This window comes from Aythya marila (genome assembly GCF_965140915.1).
Source record: "Aythya marila genome assembly, chromosome: 2".
In the NCBI taxonomy this organism is placed as follows: Eukaryota; Metazoa; Chordata; class Aves; order Anseriformes; family Anatidae; genus Aythya; species Aythya marila.
Genome location: NC_139043.1, coordinates 150,480,482 through 150,501,498, shown reverse-complemented (window position 1 = coordinate 150,501,498; position 21,017 = coordinate 150,480,482). Strand labels below are relative to the sequence as shown.

General features: G+C 35.6%; 1 protein-coding gene across 4 annotated transcripts in view; it reads right to left on the bottom strand.

Moving 5' to 3' along the window:
• KHDRBS3 (KH RNA binding domain containing, signal transduction associated 3) overlaps window positions 1-21,017 on the bottom strand; it is a 92,649-nt gene that overhangs the window by 27,613 nt on the left and 44,019 nt on the right. For 2 of the 4 annotated variants that reach the window (XR_014317022.1, XM_082754692.1), the window contains exons 5-7: window positions 18,734-18,873; window positions 8,482-8,592; window positions 6,874-7,066 (exon numbers count right to left, since the gene is read on the bottom strand). Coding sequence is in view for 3 of the 4 variants with exons in the window: in XM_082754692.1 (XP_082610818.1) it covers window positions 6,874-7,066; window positions 8,482-8,592; window positions 18,734-18,873 (444 nt within the window). In the remaining variant the exon portion in view is untranslated. The remainder of the gene's footprint in view (window positions 1-6,873; window positions 7,067-8,481; window positions 8,593-18,733; window positions 18,874-21,017) is intronic. The other 2 variants (XM_082754693.1, XM_082754694.1) reach the window with 2 other exon arrangements.

The window sequence follows — 21,017 nt, the reverse complement described above, 5'->3', positions numbered from 1 at the left end:
AAGGTACAAATAAGGTATTTCTGAAATGGGAGAGATGTACCAGTGGATTATGTTTTGTGCACTTAAAAAACAAAACAAAACAAAAAAGTTGCTAATGAGTATAGGCAGCAGCATTTAAACCAAGTGACTATCAACGTGACTATCACGCCAAAACAGTTCTCTTTTCCTGTATACAGTGGCAAGGGCCAGAGTAAGAATCCTGAGGAGAACTAAGGCCTATGCAATAATATCAAGTCACAACATGGCCCCAGTTCAGATTAGCTGCTTGAACTCTGAAATAATTCAAGAAATATTTTATATACACAATACAGATTATGTTGCAACCTCAAGATAAGCAGGCATAAAAACTTTTCAGCTTTTCCTCCAAAAAAAATTCTACTGTTTCCACAGCTAAAATGTCTGATTGAAAGATTTTCCACTGTTTCTTCAGCACATCTTGAAAATCCCAAAAGCAAAGGTAAACATAAAAGAGAATGAAACAATGAATTGAGGGTCTTAATACCTTTAAAACTCTTTTATTTTTTTTTTTCACTTTTTTTTTTTTTTTCTTGACCTAACTAGCATGAAACAGAACATTGCAATTTAAAAAAAAAAAAAAAAAAAAAAAAGACAACGTTCTGATGCTTTGAACTTCCTTTCTAAAAGCCTTACCAGAATTTACACTGACTTTAAGCACTTTTGTAAAACAAAAACTCAGTGAACGCGTTGCTTTAAAAAAACAGTGTAAACCACAACGTTATCCACAGAAGGGAACAGAGACAGAAAGGACAAAAAGATCATTTATGTAGTTCCTAGAGAATGAAGCTTCTTCAAACCCTTTTCCAGGAATCAGACAAAGCTTCACACTCAAAATAACTACAGAAACAAGAATATTTGAAATTAATTTGAATAAAGCTATTGCAAGTTTTTAGGAAAGTATCAGTATTCAGAATATCAAGGTAAATTTAAACATGGTGCAATTATTGCAAAGTGAGATTAAGATTATACTGGAAATCAACGAAGGTAGGATTTAAACTCTTTTCCAAGTCTTACGTCCTCTGGACTAACCCTTATTTTGCCTAATATTTTGCTCCCCATTCCAGGAGACATTCACCTTGTAAATAAAGAACTTGTATTTTTCATATGGTATACAAAGATTTTGTTCCTTTTTTTTCCCCTACAGATCTTTCCTTTTCAACCAGAAAAGGCAACCAGGAACAGTAAGTGAGCAAATGAATGTTAATGAGAAGAAGCAGTCTAGTTTACAAACAGTTTACCTTGCAAAATCAACATGAACACTGCTCCAAGAAATTGCTCCCATAGTATATTTTTTGTAAGCCTTACTCTGTTTTTCAAAATCTTCTAAACTAAATATGATCTCATATGACCCAGTAGGGACTGAGGCCAACTCAGTTAACGAGATGAGTGGTAACACTGACGGTATGAAAAATACACTGATTGTGGCATCAATCCTGTCAGTGTTCAAGATGCATTTAGACAACGCACTTAGATTTAACTCTCAGATTAGATTTTAACTCTCAGATTGGCCTGTGTGAAGCCAGGAGATGGACTTGATGATCCTCCTAGGTCCTTTCCTATTCAGGATGTTCTATGGTTCTCCATTTGTGGTAAACAGTTCTTTAGGAATTGAAGTATTTTCCCCTCCGCTCAGAGTCCATAGTCCTAAATGCATCTATTGCATTTGGTATTTTCCTCACACAAAGGAAATGGACTTTGTATTACAACAAATACTCAGCATCTGCAGAATTAAAACTGAATGTTCAACATCAAGCCTGGGAGAATTTGAACGAACTTTCTAAGAGGATGTGCTAAACAATAGGCTGTAGGTTACTCAGTTGAATGTGCTTTCACCTGTAAAAAGTAAGACTTTGCATTCATTCCTTCATTAATTGATTCATGCACATTTTATATTAATCACCAGATTGTGAAATGAAGTCTAGACTTCATCCAGACACACACTACTTGTCAACAAACCAACCTCACCCCTTCTTTCCCTTTAAGCTTTGCACAACATTCTAAGAATTCCTTCCAAAACGGAAAGGATGGAAACCACAGCTCCTGACCCTGAGAATGCCAGGACAGCCATCAGCCTGGTGGTTAGCACATGCTCTCCAGAGAGAACTGAAGGAATGTGAATACCTGTAACAAGAGTCTAAACCAAGGGCCTTCCAATACTGGAGAGATTCCAAGCATGACATACAACATCCTATCTGATTATTTTTTGGGTAGGATATTGTTATCCAGCATGTTACAATGATGTCTTTGAATGTTCCCCATTTCTCACATGGAATAGAATGAGCATAGTCTCATACCACTGTAGCAAGTATATCTTATAGTATATGTAGTGTAAGTATAGTCTTGTAGAATAGACTTAGTAGGAGAATTACAATCTTAAATCTGAATTAAGTCTGAAAACATTGCTTTGTCTACCAGTAAAAACATGGTATCTCTGTAAATATCCACAAATGTATGCTTCAGGAACTATAAACTTAGAAACTTAATCTCTAAGCTTTAGGATCTTACAGAATCAAATGATAACTAAGCACAGATTTTAAAGTTTAGATCTTGAAGTTTGTTATCAGTATCTGTTATATTCCAACTGCTTTGTTCATCCTTTGAAGAAGCCTGTATCTTCAAATTAAAAAATATTGACATGTAATTTTAAATTGTTCATAATGTTCTTTCTCAAGTTACAATTTACCTAACATTAGGAAGGCTCCCTATGTCTCTTACTGTTTGACGTTCCATCATAATTCAATTTTCTATTACAGAAAGCAATCTCATTGAAGCACTCTAATTGAAACACTGCTAGACATTATGTACGTGGTCACTGCTTTAGGTAACCCTTGTCTGGACACAAGAAAACAACAATAAACATCCAGAAACAGAACTAAAGATCCACTTCACACTCACACACACTAGGAGGAACATTTAGAACTGATTGCTTTCTGAAGTACTGCTGAAGCAAATCTTGACCATAACTTGCTCAATCACAGTTATTTTTCAGTTCCACACTGCCACAAGAATTCATTTTACTTTAAACAATCTACATTAAAAGCCCAGTCCTTAATGCCTAACATTTGATTATCAACTCAGATAAATCTCCCATTTCATTTAAAACATATAAGCAGTCAAAATAGGACTCGGCATGGCATCATAACAAATATGTTCCCACAGAGTACAGAATTCAAATATTTAGAGAATTTTTGAAAAACACTTCTGTGAAACAAGAGCAGGAGTGAATAAAAATCTAATCTTAAAAGGCTTCAGCCCCATTGCTGTATTACTGATTTGGAAAAAAGCCCCAAAGGTTTAAAGCTGGTAGAGACAAGAAGAAGAAGCAAAAAGCATAAACTGTTACTAGACAGTAATTGAGATTGAACAGTTATGTTCTAACCTCTGTTTACCTGAATATTGATTAAGGAGTCAACACTAAAAAAAGAAGTAGTGAATTGCTAACATACTGTTACGTATTTCTTGCTTATTGAAAATTATGGAAACGATTAAAATCTCCAGGTAGTAGTTAAATACAATTTCTGTTCCTTATCTTAATGGAATAAATTGTCAGTTTAAAAACACATTAAAAATATTTTGACTTTTATCTATTGCACATGTTTGGTTCAGTAAATACAGAAACAGTCTCATAATTAAGAGAACAGTGTCCCTGAGACTATCTGCAAGTGCTTCAATAAATCTATCAACTCGTATGTTTTCCCTTATCCAGGTATTATAAAAATAATCCTGGCCATGCTTCCATCTCATACTAGGCTTTTTCCTGACCCAAGCAGTTGAAGATGCAAAAATGGGAGGCGTATTAGCCGTTGGAACAAGTTTATCACACCAGAGCAGTGAGGTTAGAAAAGTGATTATAAAGCTGTCTGGCTGATGATGCTGGGATTTTTCCTACAGTCCAAGCTGATGCTACAGCTATTAAAAAAAAAAAAAAAAACTTAACAGGAAACAATAAGGAACTGTGGTTTAGTAGCTTCAAAATCTTTATCATGGTACTAGCAATAATGTAAAGTCCAGAGAAATGGGTTGTGGGACTCAATGAGATGTGTAAGTGAGACATGCAAAAGTGGAGTGGGAAAACTAGGCATACTCAACTGGAAAAATGTGCAGGCACTGCTCCTAGTCCAGTACGTTGTGTGACTTCAGCAGGAAAGGCCACATCAAGCATCCAGAGTCAGCATTACAGACATTTAAGAGGGCTGATTGATGGATGGATACAGTCTACCTCTGTGTAGACCCTTCTGTAACAGTTACGTTCTGGACAACTTCCTTATGGGCTCCAAACATGGGACAGAAATGATCACCTATTTCTGTTGATCACTGAGTCCTTGTTAAAATGCATCTACATCCAAATAAATTATTTTTTGCTTCTGGCACTATTTTCCCAGTGTAAGACTCTTTCTTCAGAATTAACCCTTCTGTTTTTTCAGACTACTATCTTCCATTTTGGTGTTTTATAAAGTAACATCTTAAAAAAGGGGGGGGCGGGGGGGGGGATGGGTGAGGGGAGCATGTTAGGCAGTAGGCAGAACTGAGTAAATTACTCTTAGATGTTAAAGATTCATTGGTCTGACAGATGTTCAGGGCTACAGAAAGAGGTTGCCAAAGGGAGTGACTGAAAGCGGAAGCTGTTTATGTGAGTTAATAATGGCCTCATTTTCTGTCACATCATGTACATAACAGTATGTCAGAGGAAAAGGGCAAGATTTTATGTATGCAAGTACTGCATCATCTTAGATTAGGAATTACAGAAGCAAGCGGTCGAAGGCTTACATCCAGAATACAGTTTGCTTCTTTCTAAACTTGTATATTTGCACACTATTTTAACAAGCACAAAGTAGAGGCTTGCAAGCCTATATGAATGAAAACCATCATGGACCCTCACAGACATTCCAGTGTTCAATGGAAAAGTTTCAAATGCTGCTCTGTAACTTCTCCAGATATCCTGGTCTCTGTAGCTCAGAAACTATATGCCACAGATGCTGCTTAAAATAACATGTTACGATACCTCCAGTATGAGTGATGTTGTCACTCTGTCGACAATTCAGCAAATTGTGACACTTTACCATCCTTGGATATTGAGTTTGCAAAACAGCACTTGATACTTAGACATAGGCAACCAGCAATTAGTAAGCAAGGACAGAAATGTTACTAATGACTCTCACCATGTAACCTAAACCAATAAAATACACAGTTTGGGCACTTAGATTGTATGCTACAATTGGGCAGGTGGAAACAGTATCAAGCTTTAACACCTAACATATAATACCCTAATGGTTCATGTCCTAGAAAGAGTTTTCTAACAAAGCTCACAAAGACACAAAATATGGTAATTTTAAAATGGACCAGTTTGCACAGTTTCGTCTTTTCAATTGCAGCGTAACATATTTATCCTGATTCAGATATCTTGTTTGGAAAATAAGTGATCCAGTTGTAGAGAATATTCATTTTAGCAGTTTTATAGCGTAGCACTGTTTTTCATTATAGTGGGTGTTTTCTAATCATTCTCTCAGGACAGAAGCCTACATCGGGATACAGATTCAAGATGCTATTGGTTATATCCATACCATACACTTTTTTGTACATATGCTACAAATAGGTATTTTTAAGTATGAAATTACTCAGGTTTACTTTCTACCACATCACTATCCATTCTACTGCCTATGCTGTGGAAAAAGACCGGATTGATTTGAAAGAACTACCAGGGTTGATTGCTTTGAAAGCATTATGAAATAACCACCTACTTGCCCAGCTTGAACAGTCAAGCCAGGTATAGCCAAGGGGCATTTAAACATGCTGTTCAAATATGAATTCTCATAATGTTAAGAAACTACATTGGATTGTCCTTTATTGTTCAGGTATGTACAAAAATGTTCATGCTAATGACATTTAACTTGTATCTCCATAAAGCAATGTTACGTAGAACTTTAGGTTTCTGATCAAATGGACAACGGTTAAGATTTGATTTGGAGCTTTTGTGGGGGGAAGATGTGGTAAGATGGGAGGGAGAATATAGATAGAAGAAAGGTTTTGACATAAAAGAAGACTTCTGAATAGGAAAAACTTTTTCTGGAACTCATGAGCTCCTCTTTTGCTAGTCTGAATAAAAAAATACATAGTTTGAACAACAGATCTGGCTCTAAAAAGGACAAACAAAGCTTTAAGATATACAAAAACATCAAAAGCTTTATCCTTGAAAGCGTTTTCTGTAAGACAATCCATTTTTATGACTATAGTTTTGATTTCATAAGCTTCTTTATTCTTCTGCTTCATAAGTTCAGAATATATTAAATTCATACAATTCATACAATTCATAACCATCTGTAATTTTCAGTCAGACAAAATATTTTGATATGTTTAATTTTTATTGCAGTGAACTCAAGACAAAAATGTAAGGCTTATTGAGATGCACTGTGCAATTGTTAAAAATTTTTTGATCAATTCTGAAGCTTTCATGAAAGTATTTTAATTGTCTAATCATTATAATAACTGCAGTATGACTATAAATATGACTCTAGGCTAAAGAGTAGAACATTATTCTCAGTTCAGAATTAAAGGTCTACTGACAGTGAGATTTTTCAGATTTTTAAAGCAGAAACCTAATGTGGTTAAGAGCTACATAAATATTTTGCCAAATGCACTGCAAATGTCTTTATGATAGCACATACAACCTGAAGTGATACGAAACAGTTCAAGTCTAAGAAAGTAATGAGATTAGCACGTTCTCCATAAATTCTCGGAGCAAGACTTAATTAGGTACTAATTAAAGAAATTCTGCTGAGTTCTAAAGTGATAGTTAGGCTCATCCCTCCAAAAATCAATACGCTTCATGTCAACAGCTCTGAAAACAGCTCAACTTACATATTCACCATAAGTCTCCTGTGCTGGAGGTGGTGGAAGGGGCCGGTAGCCTGCAGGTGGAGGTACTCCTCTTGCTCTGGGTGCTAGAAGTCCACGGCTACGACTGACTGGTCCTCTACTGGGAGGCACTCCTCTGGGCGCTGGTGCACCTCTTGGTACTCCTGCTGGTGGTGGAGGCACTCCTCCACGACCCCTGTGAATACATGGATCACTTATCATTAAATAACAACTCCCTGGTATCCCTTTCAACAGCTCCCTCCCTCACATATGACAGTTTTGCTCTGCTACAGCCAGACAAAAACCCTACGAAAGAGCAATTTTAGTTTGGCATTTTTCTTTGTGTTTGAATCCAATTATACACATTAAGCCATAAATACTGAAAGATAAAAATGAGACGTATGATTCACTGATGAACTTCTTACTAGCTTCAGCCATTCTTTTTTGCTGGTCATATACACAGAGACACCCAAATCAATTTGCTGGAATCAATCATCTTCACTACAATTTATTTATAGTATGTGAAATCACAATCATAGAATATCATGTTAATTTGAACCTGTCAGGACACATAATACTCAAATCCTGCACAGAGGAATCAGCTGCAACTCCCTTCTGATCCTGAGCAAGCTTCTAAATGCAATCCAAATATCATGTTGCACGTAAGAGATTGAACAGATCAGAATAAATAAGTTTTCTTTTTTTTTTTTTTTTTCCCTAAAGAAGAGGTTTCCAGCTGTTGCAGGAAACATTCAAACACGTAATAAATGTGCAGGGTGATTAATTGGACATAACCTCATGTTCTACATGTACTTAAAGACATGAAATAGCAGTATATACATAGGTGTTTTTAAAATTCTAAAAGAATAATAAAGGTTAATCTGTAACACATTAATTTGAACACTTAATATATGTAAAAATATATGTAAAAATCTGAAACCTAAACAAGGACAGTTTTCAGAAATATTTGATCCATTTACAGGTAGAGTTCCCTCCTGCCTCCCTATAGTAAAGGGAGAGACCTACAGGCATAACTTGTGTGAAGCTTACATCAATTATCCACTTTTAAACAGGATGTCTAAAATATTGCTAATAGACATCTCCTTTTTAAAGGAGTCCATTTTCCCCCACTGACTATAACTGAGTTTAAATGACTGCTCTGTAGGCATACAGACTTGCTTTGAGGAAGTCATACCATTAGTCTAATGTAGCAGTTAATAGAAGAAAATGAACAAGCACAAATTCTTCACAACCTTTTCTACATATCAAGCCGTTATCTAAATAATTTCCGAAGTAGTAGCTGAGTAAAAATATTCTGTCCTGATTTCAGTAGAAATTTCCAACTCAACCAATGGTACAGAATAAGACCCAAATCTCTTGATATCTCGTATTTCAACTGTCATATATTTTTATTAACTTATCAGAAAAAAATGTAATAAATTTAGCAGAGATTATTAGTATCTGAAAAAGTGCACCAGCGATGAAAGAATGCAGAAATGTAAACACTGGCTACAATCAGTATCTAATTGCTTCTAATTACTGATCAAAACACAGTCACAAAGTATTTTAAACAAGCCTAGAGAGTAAGTGATTTAAAACTGTGCTTATTACTTGGTTTTGGCTAATCTGTAGAATGCCTCCTCAGGACAGGGTACCAGCTGCTTATTTGACTTCATTGTAGTGGGGGCAGGGGTGAGCAGAGATGTTCCCAGACACAGCCTGCTGAAGTAATATAAAGAAATAGCAAATGTGACACTTTCCAAGTGAAGCCAAAGAAAGGGAAATGAGCCTATTGGCATAGACAATAGTCAATACCAAGTTAAAAAAAAAAAAAAAATCAGTAAAAAACTCAAGAATCACAAGCCGTAATTTTCTCCATGGCATCCTTTAGCTAGGGTACAAATGAAAGCAGCAGGAAATTGGACATGCTGAAAAACATGGAAAAACGTTTGAGGGAGGAAAACCGTTTTCTGAGCCAGCATAGGTTTACTCTTGAAGAGGTATTATAACATCAGATACACGGGATGAAAAGGTTTTTTCTGCATTTCAAAAAAGTTAATAGGATTGGTGCGGTGACGATTGGAAACCATGCTTCTGCTGTCTTAGGAGACCATTTATATACATTTTTCTTCAGGAGTTCTTAAAGGAGGCATGAACAACCTGAGAAGCCTAGTACTGTGTTACACCACTTGTATGATTACTGCACCATGCTGCAGGAGACTACAGAACGGTGCAGAGACAAGAAAGACAAAAACAGGAGAGTTCAGTTAACACCATGCAGATGGAGTCAATGTCATATCACGGTGTGATAGTAAGATATAATTTTTAGAAACTAAAGAAGGTATCAAGGAACTAATGCTTGGCTGGCAGAAGCAACAAACAGAAACTGACTCATAGTATTGAGAACCACTTGAATGGGAACCTTTGCGTACCTTCACAAAAAAACAACACAGTTCTGGTATTGCATAATGTGGAAAATTAATTAATTTGAAAAATTAATTTACATTAGAATATAAATTATGTTTTAAAAGATTCATTTAAGAGTAAAATGTGTATATACAGTATGGGAAGACATTCAAGAACATCCCAAGGGAAGTCACACCAAATACACGACTGTCAAAAAAAAAAATCAAGATAAATTTGAGAAGGCAAAAGGAGCTCAGTAAAACTAGGACAGCAGGGCAGGAGGTATTTAATCACGTATAACTTAAAAAGCTGAACCCATCTTTGAACCTGAGGGACAAACACAAATAAAATAAGTTTGAAACGCTCACAAAAGCAGGTCAGATAATTTAAGACATTTGTAAAAAGCCTAAAACAGCTAGAAATCTTTCAAACACCCTGAAATCAGAAAGGTTGCCTAGAGTCTGAAGGCCAAAACAACAGTAAATAATGCTAAGGTATATATGTGTATATATATATATATATGTTTTTTTTTTTTTTGCTGTACAATCAAAAAGGATTGGACAAGGTTCTCATGCTACAACCTTTTTTTATTGGGAATGCATGGGATGGTGTGGCCAGCTGACTTAGAAACAAGTTACAGAACAAAAAGAACAAGTAAAAGTAATTGTACTATCTCTTTATAAAATGTAATATGAATTCAGATGCCTAGCTCTTTAATCTGGAGCTGAATGCCAAACTGAATGTCAAGGAAAGGAAAGGAAAATATCAAACAAAATTCAAAGCAGAAAATTGGAAGAGGGTGCAGGTAGGAGTGTGTGTGTGTATTCTAACATTAGACAAAGTAATAGGTTCTGAGCTATTTCTACGCACAGAACATTCATAATTAAGACTGGTCCAGTATTCAGGACAAAAAAAAATAGAAAATATAAAAAGAGAATAAATAGAGCTGTAATACTACTATGTATATTTATGATTCTGTTTTCTCATTTTTAAAGGGCATAAAAACTGGAAGAACATCAGGAACTATGATAACCAGCAGTATAGAACAACCTTTATATAAGAAACAATTAAGTAGATTAAGGCACTTCAGGCTACAAAGGAAAACTGAGGACAACATACTTTGATAAAATATAATAAAAACATCAATGCAGTGGAAAAGATATAAAAGGAATTATTCACCTGTCATTCCCTATGTAAGAAACAGGGCATATCAAGTAGGAGAAATAGAATATTAAACCAGATTGCCTTAAGGTCTCAGCCACTATGACTGATCCTACAAAATGTTATCACAGAATCGTGGATTTTGGAAGGTACCCTCCTGGAGGTCATCTTGCCCAGTCCCCCTCCTCAAGGAGGAGCCACCTGAGATAGAGTCAGCTGCATAGGACCACGTCCAGACAGCTTTTAAGGATCTCCAAGAAGGGAGACCTCACGATCTCATTAGCATTAGGGACCTTAGCCTTTTTTTTTGTGTGTGTGTGTGTGTCACTCTGTTCCATTTGGCAGCGGGGCCACATTTTCCTTAGTCTTCCTTTTAGTATTTAAGTATTCACAGAAGCCCTTCTTATTGACTTTGACATCTCTCAACAATGTGATGACTCCTGTAAGTCATCTCAAACTTACAGCTATGCAGCAGACATCTGTTATGGGCAAAACAGATGGCCCAATGGCTGGTTATTCCCAATACATCCTTTTAAAGATGCCCATCTTTCATCTATGCTTTAGTTAATCCTACCACACTTGAATTCTGATTCATTTTGCCTATTTTTTTTTCCAAAACACCTATTTTAATTCATGTATTTCTCTAGTTTTGTGTTTTTAAGTAAAAGCTACACTCACACATACTTAAATGTAACCCACTGTACTTCTATTTCTAAGTTTATTTTATGTGCTAATTATCCTTCTTCTTCCATTTATACCCTAGACGTTTATTGGTGTGCAAATACACATAACATATTAGAAAGCACTCCCACTGGACAACTAATGACTTTTCAGCTAGATTTCCTAAAGAGCTTTTCCATGTATTCCATGCTGTGTCTGCCATTTCTGATCCAAACACATTTTTCTTTTTTGATCTCATGCTTCTTTTTTTTATATATATTATTTTCCTGCTCTTTTTCTCCACTAATCAACAACTGAGGGACACCAGTCATCTGCTTTGCAGTTTCCGCAGAAACTGCATAGATATCCTTTTCTCTACCCTTTTTAAACAACAACCATCTCACTTATAAATCCAAAAACCTACCTGTATCTGGTAAAATTTAAATTCACCCTTTTACAGGTATTTCATCCAAACCAAAACAGCTTTGTTCCATCAATTTCAGAGAGACATTTTACCATAAAATCAAATTCGTAATGGCTTCTAGTTTGCCCAAATCTTTTCCACTACTTTCACGATTGAGGACATCATTCTGTACACCAAATTTCAGCTGTCATCACCAAATATCCTTGTCTTTGCACATTGCCTACAGGCTGTATTTTTTTCTTTATGAACAACACTTAAAATATAGCCTTTTTTTTTTTTTTTTTTTTTTTTAATTACGTAAAACTATTTGTCATGAAGATTTTAGGTGACATCAACATTTCAAGAAAATGAAAATCCTTCAAAAATCAGATATTCTTTCATATTAATTGAAAGTTTGGATAAGTAGATTTTGAAACTTTCTGAAACATCAGCAATTAGGTACCAAATTCCTATTTAAATTATAATTATAGCACGGTTATTCAAATTGCTATTAAACAGTCTTGACCCACAACTTTAGTTAATATATATAATCCATGGTTTCATTACAAACAGCAAAATTAATGAAAATAAGTTTTCCTTTTGAGAAAGAAAAATATTGTATTAATATTCATTCAGAATGCTTCTGAATCTAAATTTAATCAACACATTTTGTTGCCTTTTAGCCTTCTCCTTAATCCTTCCACCATTTCTTTGTTATAGAAGAAAATATCTTTGTTTCCCTTCTAAAGGATACAGAGCGTTATCTCCAAACCTTGAAAGATGTACTTTAACAAAACTCATTTTGTCAGCCTGTGATGTCAGCTTTGACTACCTGCTCATTGAATTTTGAAATACAAGTGTCTTTTGCCCTTCTGTTTTCCCTCCTCTGTAGCATATTGTCTCATACCCATTCAGAAGTCTTCTGAATGTCTTCTTTGCCCCAATGCCCATATGAACAGCTTTTACAATACTGAGATTGCCAGTAATATCCAGACTAACAGTGTACACAAATGGACACTTAACTCTCCATGTCTTCAAACTTTTTGTATACTTTGACAGCGTATGAACTTTGAAACAGGGTTAATGTGTCTTATTTACAGGACACCTGAAATAAAATGGTCATTGTCTATGATCTCTCAGATTTATAATACTACAAATACGCCAAGTACTTAAGCACTATGGGAGACAAATGTGTTTGTCGTATTTTCAGGACACCTGAAATAAAATGTTTGTTGTCTGTGATTCCTCAGATTTATGATACTGCAAAAACAAGTACTACAGGAGACAAAAAATGCTTGCCTTTTGCTACATTTATGAGAAAAACTCTACCCTTGAATCTTATCTTAGTATGCTAACTGTGAGTTTCTCTGATGATGAAAATTCAACTCTTTAAGTACCTATTAAGTATATTTTCTACTAAACAATCTGTAATAGTTAAAAAGTACTTAAACACATATCAAAAACCTAGATTGCAGCCAGGTGCTATGATTGTGACCTCTAGACAAATTTTAAAGAAAAATCCAATGGTCTAGGTACTTGAGACCACTGGGACTTATTTTATTATCAGTTCAGTTTTGATTTTCCAGAATGCATTTATCTGGCAGTGGTGAATTCAGTGAAGGAAATTCAACCTGACCATTTAATTGGGCAAAGTGAATCCAGATGCTAAATTAAGAATTACTTTTACTCCTGGAGGTTAGTAATTAACTTATACACTCTGCAGTGGAAAAAAAGTTTTTCAGTCTTGTTCCCTGGGACAAGACCAAATAAAGCAAAATGTCGAAGCTTTTTTTTTTTTTTTTTTTTTTACACACTAATCTGTGTCAGAATAGCACACGAAAATAATTTAAGTTAAATCATATCACAACACCCCTTGAAAATTGTATCATGTAAACTATTTTGTTGGAAGCTGAACCTTCCTCCCATACCACTGTTTTATTATATACGCTTGCAATTTAGTATGAGAAAAAAATTACAAATCAAATGTGAAGCTATTTCTATAAAGCAGTGTTCTCAATCTGCTGTCATAAATAAATTGAAGAAGGAAAAAAACGGGTCTTTCACAAAAAACTTTACTGTGCTACAGTGTCATAGAACAGTAATTATGTAAGATCACTATACACAAATCCTGAAGTGCAACTTACTGGAGACAGTTAAAATATTAAGTAAGCATTGAATTTTGTACTTTATTAATTTCTTGATTTTTGACTTGGCACATGGGTGTATTTGGTTTACGTGGCAAGTTTTTCTTTAGGGGGGAGGGGGCTGCAGGAGTGGCTTCTGTGGCAGATCTCCACACTGCAGCCCATGGAGGAGCCCCCCGTGGAGCAGGTGGATGTGGCCTGGAGGAGGATTATTTTCTTTACCACTTCCTTTAAGGAGGAGCAAGAGAAGTGTGGTGGAGTTCAGCTGCCCTCGCTGTGAAGCCACCACTAAGAAAACAGGGAAAAACACTAACAGAAAACCAGTACCATTCAAAAACAGGTTATATTATTTATTAGGCTTGGAGAAGCAAACATTTAGAAGTAACTGACAGGTACTATTATGATCCTTGATTGCCAATGAAGTAGTATTTTACTATCTCATACAACTTAAATACACCCACAGAGAACTACTTAAACAGTTATTCCTCTTAGGTCTTTATTAACAATAATTATCATTGCTACTTTATAGTAGCCCTATGCAATTTCTATGATTTATTCACAACAAAGTTACTGCCTTTGACCCTAGCAGGCCTACCTTCTCTCCAGTTTCTCTGGGTAATAGCTCTGACATCTTATCAATTACCACTATTTCTTCTCTCTAGTATTATATACTGATTGTTATTCAAGTGTGTTCAAGTTTCTTCTTTCACAGGATGAATTCATGAGTTAGTAAAAGTATTCTGATTATGCAATCACAGGCACTCTACAGCTTTCCTTTATTTTTTTTTTTTTTTTATGTTTTACTGAACACAAATTAAATTAGAATCCACTGTATGAAGATCTTTTTTCAATGTCACTCCTCAAGGAGAGGAAGTAAATGTAAGAATGATTTAATATAAAAACACTTGGGAAATTTAGGACCAGTTCCAAAAAACACTTTAATACTTGGAATTCTTTAATTTTAACATTCATAATCCCATACATGTGCAGTACTTTCAGCTGTTCAGTAAACTAACAAATTTTAACAGATGTTGAGATGTTTTCCTTCTTTAAGCATAGTCAACATTGCTCAAACAGTAGATATTTTTGCTTAGTTTTACAGTAGACATCTATTATTTTAAGCTGTGAGTACCAAACTACTGAACACTTCAATATCCAGGTGTCCATCACAGAGCTACGCTTCCCACCTTTTAATCACTGTATCATTTAACTGCTTGAGAGGAAGGCAGGCTTTGCATGGTGGTCAGGATAGACTGGATCAACAGGCAGACCAACTCTACAGCATTCAGCAAGGTTAAATGCTGGGACCTACACTTGAGTCGTAACTACTCCAGGCAGCAGTATAGGCTTGTGGAAGAGTGGCTGGAAAGCTGCCCAGCAGAAAAGGACCTGAGGGTGCTGGCCATCATGAGCTATGCAGTGCACCCAGGTAGCCAAGAATGCTTAAGGCACCCTGGCCTGCATCAGAATTAACATGGCCAGCAGCACTAGGGCAGGGATTATCCCCCTTGTATGCAGCACTGCATCCTCAAACACTGTGTTCAGCTTTGGGTCCCTCACCCAAAAAGATGAGTTGTCTGAGCATGCACAGAGAAGAGCCATGAAGCTCTTAAAGCTCATTAAAGAGACAAGAAAATGATACTTGTGAGGAATGGCTGAGGAAATTAGGATTTAGTATAGAGTTGAGGAGGCTGAGGGTAGAGCTCTTTACAGCTACCTGACAGGAGGCTGCAGCAAAGACTGTGTCAATCTCTTCTCAGGTGACAAGCATTAGAATGCAAAGAAACTGTCTCAAATCATGCCAGGATAGGTTTAGATTGAACATGAAGAACTTCTTCACTGATGGGGTGGTCAAGCATTGGGACAGGCTGCCCTGGGAAGTAGTGGGGTCCCCAGCCCTGGAGGTATTTAAGACATGGGGATGTGGCACTGAGGGATGCAATTTAATGATGGACTTGACAGGACAGGTTGATGGTTGGACTTGATGATCTTGGTCTCTTTTTTTTAAAAAAAAAAAAAAAAAAAAAGTGTGAATCACTGCTGAAGCAAACACTCCCACATAAATTTTATTTCATATTCTTGTGTCAAGTAGTAATACATACATTCAAGTTTCAGAGGGTGGTGGTTTTTTTTTGATAAATAGGGGATTTATTAAAAGATAAAATAAATCGAATACACTGAATATACGTGGCTTTATCAACCTTTATAGATGCTTTTGGAGAACATTATATATGTGCTTCCAAAATTAAACTATTCTTCAAAAAACAGCTTATTGTAGACAGTATATAAGGAATTACTTAAATTTAATGAAGTGACCAACAAAGGACAATTGAATTTGTGAACACATTACAGCAGTGATCCACATCACCTTGTATTACTTTTAATATAGACAGCAAATTCTAGCCTACAACTTCTGCAATAGCTTTATTTGTCCCTAGATGGAATGACAGGATCCTAACCCTGTATACATAGAAAAATCAATCAAAAGTAAATAGAACAAAATAAAGAACATGTGAACACATTCAGGAATACAGATATGTAGCTATTTCTTTTACCGGTCAGGTCAATTCCTGTATGTCGGCTTTATGAGAAATTCTTTTCAATTGATAAACCTGAGGGAAGATCTGTCCTGTTTTGTCAGAGAAGGCAAGTAATACTTAATAAAAAGTTGATGTTCAGCATAATCCCCACAGAAAATGGCAGAAATGTTGTGATAGTATCTGAAGGTCATAATGTCTAGCAGTATTAGGAGGGAGGAAAAAAAATATAAAAGGAGTCAGTAGTAGATGGAAAGAAGCAAGTCTAAGCCCAAGTTCCGTGATCTCCCCTTACCTCCCCAGAATAGTATTTGGCTGTAGAGTCATTAAAAAAAGTTACGGCAAAGAAGCCTGGAGCAATCCAGAAACACTGGAATAAAAATTATGCTGTCAAACCAAAACCACTAGGAGTTTACTTACTGTATACAGGAATACCTGTGTACAAGCTAGCATTTTGCATGAAAGCATGACAGATGTATTAAGTGAAATTTTTGTATGCGACTGAACATATATATAGTCATCTTAAAAGAAGGCACTTGTTAAGATGCATTATCTCCAGTTTCAAGATGTTTGATAAGGAGTAAGAAAAGGCATAAATTAGTATTTAAGAGAAACTGTTCAGGAATAACTTAATATAGAAAGGCTTGTGAACTCTAACACTTATCACATCCTCATTGGGATATGTCAAGTACCAAAGATCAAAGGCTGATACCTTAAAAATATTCTGCAGATTACAAACAGATTAATCTTGTAGACTTAATTTTTCCAGTCTTCTCAGACTTTTGACTACTTTGAAGATACTCAAGTACAATTTCTTAATATGAAAGCTTTGCTTCAGTCTCTCCTACAGGTTTCAAGGATGCTTGTTATCCAACTTGTCTCATCATAAAACAAAGCCTTCCTCTAATGAAAATATTACTCACTGAAGTCACAGTCTGTGCTAAAAAGAATCAGAGCATTAGAACTGAGTTTGAGATCTCATCCCAACAGCTGTAGCCTCTCAGTAGCAACGACATTTTAAATCTCACTAAAGGAATCTTTTATGTTACAGTAGAACCTCAATTTCTGAGGGGAAAAAAAGACAAATTTAAGGAGAATCTTTAAAGTAAGGACATAACCAACAGCCTTACAGTTTTCTTTAGAAAACAGAGGGACAAAAGCAATTTTTAGCCGTCATCTCCAAGTCAAATGCTAACATTTAAATTTACCCTGAAGGCTCTTCAAGAATATGCTAGTGTAATGAACTACAAATGACTTGGCTGAATAACAGCCTGCATGTCTTACATGCATGTTTGAAAACTTAATCTGAAATCTAGAGGATGGAAGCATGAGTGTGAGAATTTTAATACTCTGAAAAAGTTAAGAACACATGTACTACATAATTAATAGTGGAAATTACATATGAGGAACTTTAGTGATAGATAAGGATGCAAGATCAGAGTAAACAACCATCTTATGTATCACAAAAATACTAGCTTAAGGACACATTAGAAACAAAAACATGAAACAAAACTGCAAGTGTCTGTACCAAGCCCTGACAGCATCTGTAGGAGACCTGTTACAGGTATCTATGGAAAAATTGAAAACAAGATATTTAACTGAAGTCTAACATGCTTAATCTGAGCTAAAACACTTCAAAACATTTTGAAGTTTTAAAAGCTGAAATATTAGTTTCAAGCTTGCATTAATAAAGAAACATAGCTACAGCTGAAGGAGAACAGTTTACCAGAGAAAACTGTTACACTTAGCTGCTGCAGTCACAATCTTTCTGTACTGTAACAAACTGTTATGCACTTTAGTTTTGTTTTCACACTTCAGCACTCAAAGGAGTTGAAGCTGTCATCTCAGTACTTCAATGAAGATAGGGGATGCTAGAGTAAAGAGATCTCCTGTGTCAAGAAAAATAAGGCAAAAGAAGCAGTAAACTTGTCTATTCCTGAATCAAACAAAATCCACTTTTTAAATGAAAAATGTTCCACTGAGATAAGCTGAAATCGTAAGTCTACCTCTAAAACACTTCTACATTTCTATAACACAACCCTGAAAGCCCACTATAACAGTAAAAAATGGAATGTTTATGTTATTATGTATTTTTATGTTATTATGTATTATTGCGTCATATATTATTCTAGAGAAATCACTATGAAATTCCTAAGTAAAAGCAGGACACTTTTTAGCAGTTTTGCAAAAGCTGTCAACTCCACAGGGTCAAGATGTAGCCTCTACACGTACCTAAAGAGCAGGTGAAAGTTAGCAGTCATGTAAGTGCTCATAGTAAGCCTAAACATCTTTTATGATGCATAGTGTTTCTTAAACCCTACCTGCCAAGTTCCATAAGACAGATCTCAGCTCACTGTTAATTCTTACTTCAGTCCAAACTGATTAGACTGGCTTTGAAGAATCAAGATAATTTCCCTTTGTTCTTATTTTGGGATCTTTATTTCACATTTCTTACCACTGTACTTTGAGGTTTTTATTATTGTTAGTGTTTGAAAGAATAAGCTTAGAATATACATACTCAAACAAGAACCCACTGCAGTTGAGATATTTACCTGGACAAAGCAGGAACCGGTACTCCTCTTGCACGAATAGATGGTTTTCCACGAACTACTGGAACTTCTGCGTTTTCTGAACCACCATTCAAATATGTCAATTCTTGAAGCTGTGCCTGTCTGATTTCATCATTGTAGTCCTATAACAGAGGGGGGGGGGGGGGAAAACAGAGGTAGAGAAAACAAATTGTTCAACCACTATACAAAGTTAGAATCAGCAAATGCCACTCCTATAAAGGCTTCCTCCTAGTCAAACATCCCATTAAACAGAAGAAAGTTACAGGCATATTATTCAGTCAAAATTTTCTAAAAGAATTCTATGTATTTATTGCAATTTTTGCTCAGATCATGTTTTTCTTTTCTACTGATTACCTCCACATACCTTTACCAGTTAAAACGATCAAGTTAAGATGCTGTAAAGTAATAAGAAGAAATCAAGGTCCATATTCTGAGCTGAGATCTAGCCTATAGTTGTTTCAGATGGCTAGCTCATTAAAAGCAGGAAAAATCTACAGCCTTGCATTTTAAAGTAGTAGAATGTACTGTTGAGAGCAGCCCTCGTGAACAAGGAATAAATTATACACCTACACTTAAATTCAGGAGTTGAACAAATTTCATGTTTATTTTCTCACTACAAATGTGCACTCATCTCAAAAAAAAAAAAAAAGAGTTCCAAAATCTTCAGTTCTACAGTTTGCAAGAGTGAGCAAGCTGAAGACATGATTTGTTTCTTACTTCATACAAACCTTTCCCCAAGGTCTACAGAAAAGAAAGTTGAAGTAATTTACATGGTATTAATAAGGTACTTCTCAAATACACGAGTCTTTCCAGGGTACCTTGAGCCATCCTCCATGGCATATCACAGGAATAAAATAAGTACCATAATGAACTCTTTAGAGCATATTTTGCTGTCACTTCTCCCCCACACTTAAAATGAGCCGAAAAATGAACCTGTCAAACAGGCAGGGTGAATCAAGAATGCTTTATTCAGCATCTAACACACACACTAAGTACCAAAATACTGATAGGTCCTCTAATAAGAATGAATAAGCCAATGCTTCTGATAAAAAACACTCATCTTCTGCAAGCCCACCCATTTCAAAGAATTTTAAGTACTACCTACTTTACAATTCTTTTATGAAACAACAGATCTTTTATCAGAAATCTGATTACATTTATGCACTATGAAGGTACCAAAAAAACATGAGGCAGTCTTGCATCAGACAACTCATTCCAAAACATTGCATTGGAAGATTATTGGAACATTAATACTTCTATGAATTCAAGGATCAATTATCCTTGAAACATTGCTTCCCCTAGACTTCCACAAATACTACAGTATTCTTTTAGATGTCATTTTTTTCCCTTTATATGACATTTATGAAGATACCTACTACATTAAAATGTGGTACTATACTCAAATATTTTGCCATTTTTCAAGGCCCTGAAACTCACAACTGCCCCTTTATGATCATTTTCTATTTAACATCTGCAACCAAGTGGCAAAGAAGAGGAAGAAAAAGCCTAGAAGATTGAATCAACTGTGCTGTTCTAAACTGCGTATCTGAAGATTTTTGAAAAGCAGATTCCATTATAAAATAGAGTTGGACCCAGCACAGTTTCACCACCACAAGGAGTAGACTAGAAAGAGGCAATAAACAATATTCTGATCAACTACTGAACAGAAATGCTTTACTTTTGTACTTTGTTTTTTGGACCAGATCTGGCAATAAATTTTAAAAAGTCTATGCAAAATACAGAGTAAAGAATTTTGATCTTGAACTAAAATGTTACTGAACTGTTAAAATTACACCACAAACACAATATTCAGCGAACAAAGTTCTGACATAGCATACTTCAAAGATGACCTTCATAACATCTCCACAAGACATACTCCTCAGAATAAGACTCCTAGAAAAATACCTTTCACCATTATTTGATATCAATTTATTTTCTTAAAGATATGTATAGTGGCAACCTAAGCCTGTTGGGTCCTTTTCCTTCCTGCAGCATAATACTAGATGTACCAGCAGCATTAGTTACAGACAAGGACTCCATCATGTAAAGGCACAGATCAGAAGAGAGGGTCCTTATCACAAAGGCCAGAAGCAGCAGGAGGATACAGATTGATGGGCCTGTACAAGGAAATAACAATACAAGTAGCCATGATAAGCAACAGTATTAATCCATTAGACTAAAATGGATTCTTTAATTAAAGCTAACAGATGGTCAATTTATGAATACCCTGCTGGAAAACATTGCACTTCCAAGTTGTGGAGACAAT